Here is a 3,410-nt window from a genome sequence, read left to right on the forward strand (position 1 = left end):
TGCCAGTGGGATTTAAACTGTCAGTGGCATCTCAGTGTCAGTGGGATTTAAACTGTCAGTTGCATCTCAGTGCCAATGGGATTTAATTAAAGTGTCAGTTGCTTCTCAGTGCCAGTGGGATTTGCACTGTCGGTGGCATCTCAGTGCCAGAGGGATTTACACTGTCAGTGGCATCTCAGTGTCAGTGGCATCTCAGTGTCAGCGGCATCTGAGTGTCATTGGCAACGCAGTGTCAGTGGGACTTACACTGACGCATATCAGTGTCAGTGGGATTTACGCAGTCAGTGGCATCTCAGTGTTAGTGGCATCTCAGTGTCAGTGGCATCTCAGTGTCAGCGGCATCTGAGTGTCAGTGACAACACAGTGTTAGTGGGATTTACACTGACGCATCTCAGTGCCAGTGGGATTTACACTGTCAGTTGAATCTCAGTGCCAGAAGGATTTACACTGTCAGTTGCATCTCAGTGCCAGTGGGATTTACACTACCAGTGGCATCTCAGTGTCAGTGGCATCTCAGTGTCAGTGGGTAGTGAGGCTCTGCGCGACAGTGTCCAGGTTGTTGATGATGTTGGCGTTGCGAGTGCAGCCTTCGACGAACTCATCCACTGTGATCACGCCATCTTGGTTCGAATCCAAAGCCTGAAAATTAAAAAAATTAAATAGTAAAATAACGTCAAAACACTCAGAATTTTTGTATGAAAAGTGCAGTGCGATAAATCGCAGAAAATTAAAAAATTTAAACAGTAGAATAACGTCAAACAACTCAACAATTTTTTTGTGAAAAATGCAGTGCGATAAATCGCTGGCGAGACGAGGCCTATCTTCGACGCCTTTGACGCTAAAAACATTTCATTTCGTTAACTAAACCTTATTATTATCGTTATTTCAAGTCAGATGCCTTCTATATTAATAATATGTTACCCGGAATAATCAATAAAATAATATCCACACACACAAAATGTTTCTTCTATATCACGTTAATTGAAATTAAAGTTAAATATTCGCTAAGTAAAATAAAAATGAAACAACGCAATAGATGGACTTTCCAGAAATATATTCGGATATATGAGTTGCTGTGAATTTTAATTCCAGAGCAAGAGAATTTTGGTATCCATGAAGTTGGAATCAATATTTGAAAAATTATGAGACTTATTTTCATGTCAGGCTGAGTTTTCTAAATAGATGGATATTACATGTAAGGTTTGAGTGAATAACTGTACCTATATTTCATTGCTTACATCTGTACTGTAATTACGGAATAAATGATATGGGTTAGGACTCTATACTCATGTATTGACGGAAATAGCTCATCCGAGATAATATATGATTCTTTACATGATGTTTTTAAAATATATAATCTTGAATGTCAAGCGAAAATAAGAGCCTAAACAAACAAATTTACCTTCTCGAGTAGAGACAATCAGTTATAACTGCTCTAGAATAAAGAAGTTACTGCTGCATATGGAACATTTTCTTTGGTATGGAGTTTGCGAAAAGAAAATTGCAATAAGCTCACAGACAATAGCTTGTCATGATTACGACGATCGATATTTTTAATGAGGAACAAAAACAAAAGCTGTGAATATTCAGGCGCATAAGAAAATTTTCCAGGGATATGATGCGTAATTAAGTACAAATATTCTGACGGATATCACAATTGCAACTAATTTTGAAATGGCAATTATATTATACGTATGAATGAACACAGTTTGAGAAAATCTTATACGCTTCTAAATTCGACCAATTTGCAATATTTCATTTAAATATACAAATATTTTTGCATGTGCAAAATTTAAGTTGTTGGTGTAGTTAGGCAGAAGTTCTTCATTTATACAGGTTTGATTGAAGACCAGAGTGTACTTTAAGTTGTATGAACCAACACCAGGGCCACGGCAATCAGATTTGAAATGCCTAGCACCATAGCGAACCTGATAGAAGTCTAGTAGCCATTTCAAACTATCGTCAGTCTTGAAATGATCCGGTCAAATGACACGATTTTAGATCTCCTGTGGACAAGTCACGAAAAGTAGAAGAATCGGCGACAGGCCACATCAGACCTATTCATCAGCGCCGACATCATTATAATATAAATAAAATATGATATGATATGAAATGATATGATATGATATGATATGATATGATATGATATGATATGATATGATACGATATGATATGATATGATATGATATGATATGATATGATATGATATGATATNCACAGCGCGCACCACCTCCAGCAGCTCCTCTCTGCACGAGAGACTTCTTAGTTGTTATCTAATATGGTATCTTGTTTGTCATCTTAATTGTTATAATCGTTATATCAACTAGTATACATAATACTTGAACTCCTAATATTTTATTTTATATATTATCTTAATTGATTTCTAATATGGTATCTTGATTGTCATCTTAATTGTTATGATAATTGTTATGTCAACTGGTATACATCGTACATGTACTCTTAATTTTTAATGTTATTTATTATATTAATTGATATGGTAACTTACTATACATATTAATTGTTATCATAATAGTTATATCAACTGGTATGCATCGTGTTCGATCTCTTAATTTTTTATTTATTTGTTATCTTAATTAATATGTAATATGGTATTTTAATTGTTATCATAATAGTTATATCAACTGGTTTTGTTATCTTAATTTATATTTAATTAAGATTGGTTCGTATAGTTTGTTAAAATGTACATTTCTTCATCCAATAACATTTCACCGTTACCATTGCTTCACTGAAAACGACGTATTCCCCTAGTTTGTGGTGAATTCATTTGGTTTTTTATTTTATGGCAATTCTTCGGTATATTCAACATAAATTTGTCGAGTAGTAAAGTGTGAACAACATAACATTGTGTGGCTTTGTAATAATCATAATTTAAAACTTTGCAAAACTAAACCCAAAATATTACTGAATAAATCTTTCCAATAAATACAAGATATTTACCGTGTTATGCCATGCAGCGCAGGCATGATAATCACCATGCGATACCATGTACGTCGGGGTGAATAATGATCGAGGGTTTAATGTAAAGCTGTTAAGATAAATACACTGTCATTACGTTAAAATTGCTTGTTATATTGTTATATGGGCATTTACCATTGAGGTATGTTAATTACCGTGTGATGCCATGCGATATACGCAATATTATTACCGTGTGATGCCATGCAATAAAGGCAATATAATTACCGTGTGATGCCATTCAATACAGGCAATATAATTACCGTGTGATGCCATGCAATACAGGCAATATAATTACCGTGTGATGCCATGCAATACAGGCAATATAATTACCGTGTAATGCCATGCAATACAGGCAATATAATTACCGTGTGATGCCATGCAATACAGGCAGTATAATTACCGTGTGATGCCATGCAATACAGGCAATATAATTA

The 3,410-nt window shown here is 34.7% G+C and overlaps 1 protein-coding gene across 1 annotated transcript in view; it reads right to left on the reverse strand.

Moving 5' to 3' along the window:
* Nucleotides 1-492: 492 nt before the first annotated feature.
* Nucleotides 493-3,410, reverse strand: part of LOC108665723 — a 30,331-nt gene continuing 27,413 nt past the window's right edge. The window contains exon 6 of the mRNA XM_018152515.2: nucleotides 493-639. Coding sequence (XP_018008004.1) covers nucleotides 520-639 — 120 coding nt within the window. The 3' untranslated portion in view covers nucleotides 493-519. The remainder of the gene's footprint in view (nucleotides 640-3,410) is intronic.

Source organism: Hyalella azteca, unplaced genomic scaffold (assembly GCF_000764305.2).
Source record: "Hyalella azteca isolate HAZT.00-mixed unplaced genomic scaffold, Hazt_2.0.2 contig6895, whole genome shotgun sequence".
In the NCBI taxonomy this organism is placed as follows: domain Eukaryota; kingdom Metazoa; phylum Arthropoda; class Malacostraca; order Amphipoda; family Hyalellidae; genus Hyalella; species Hyalella azteca.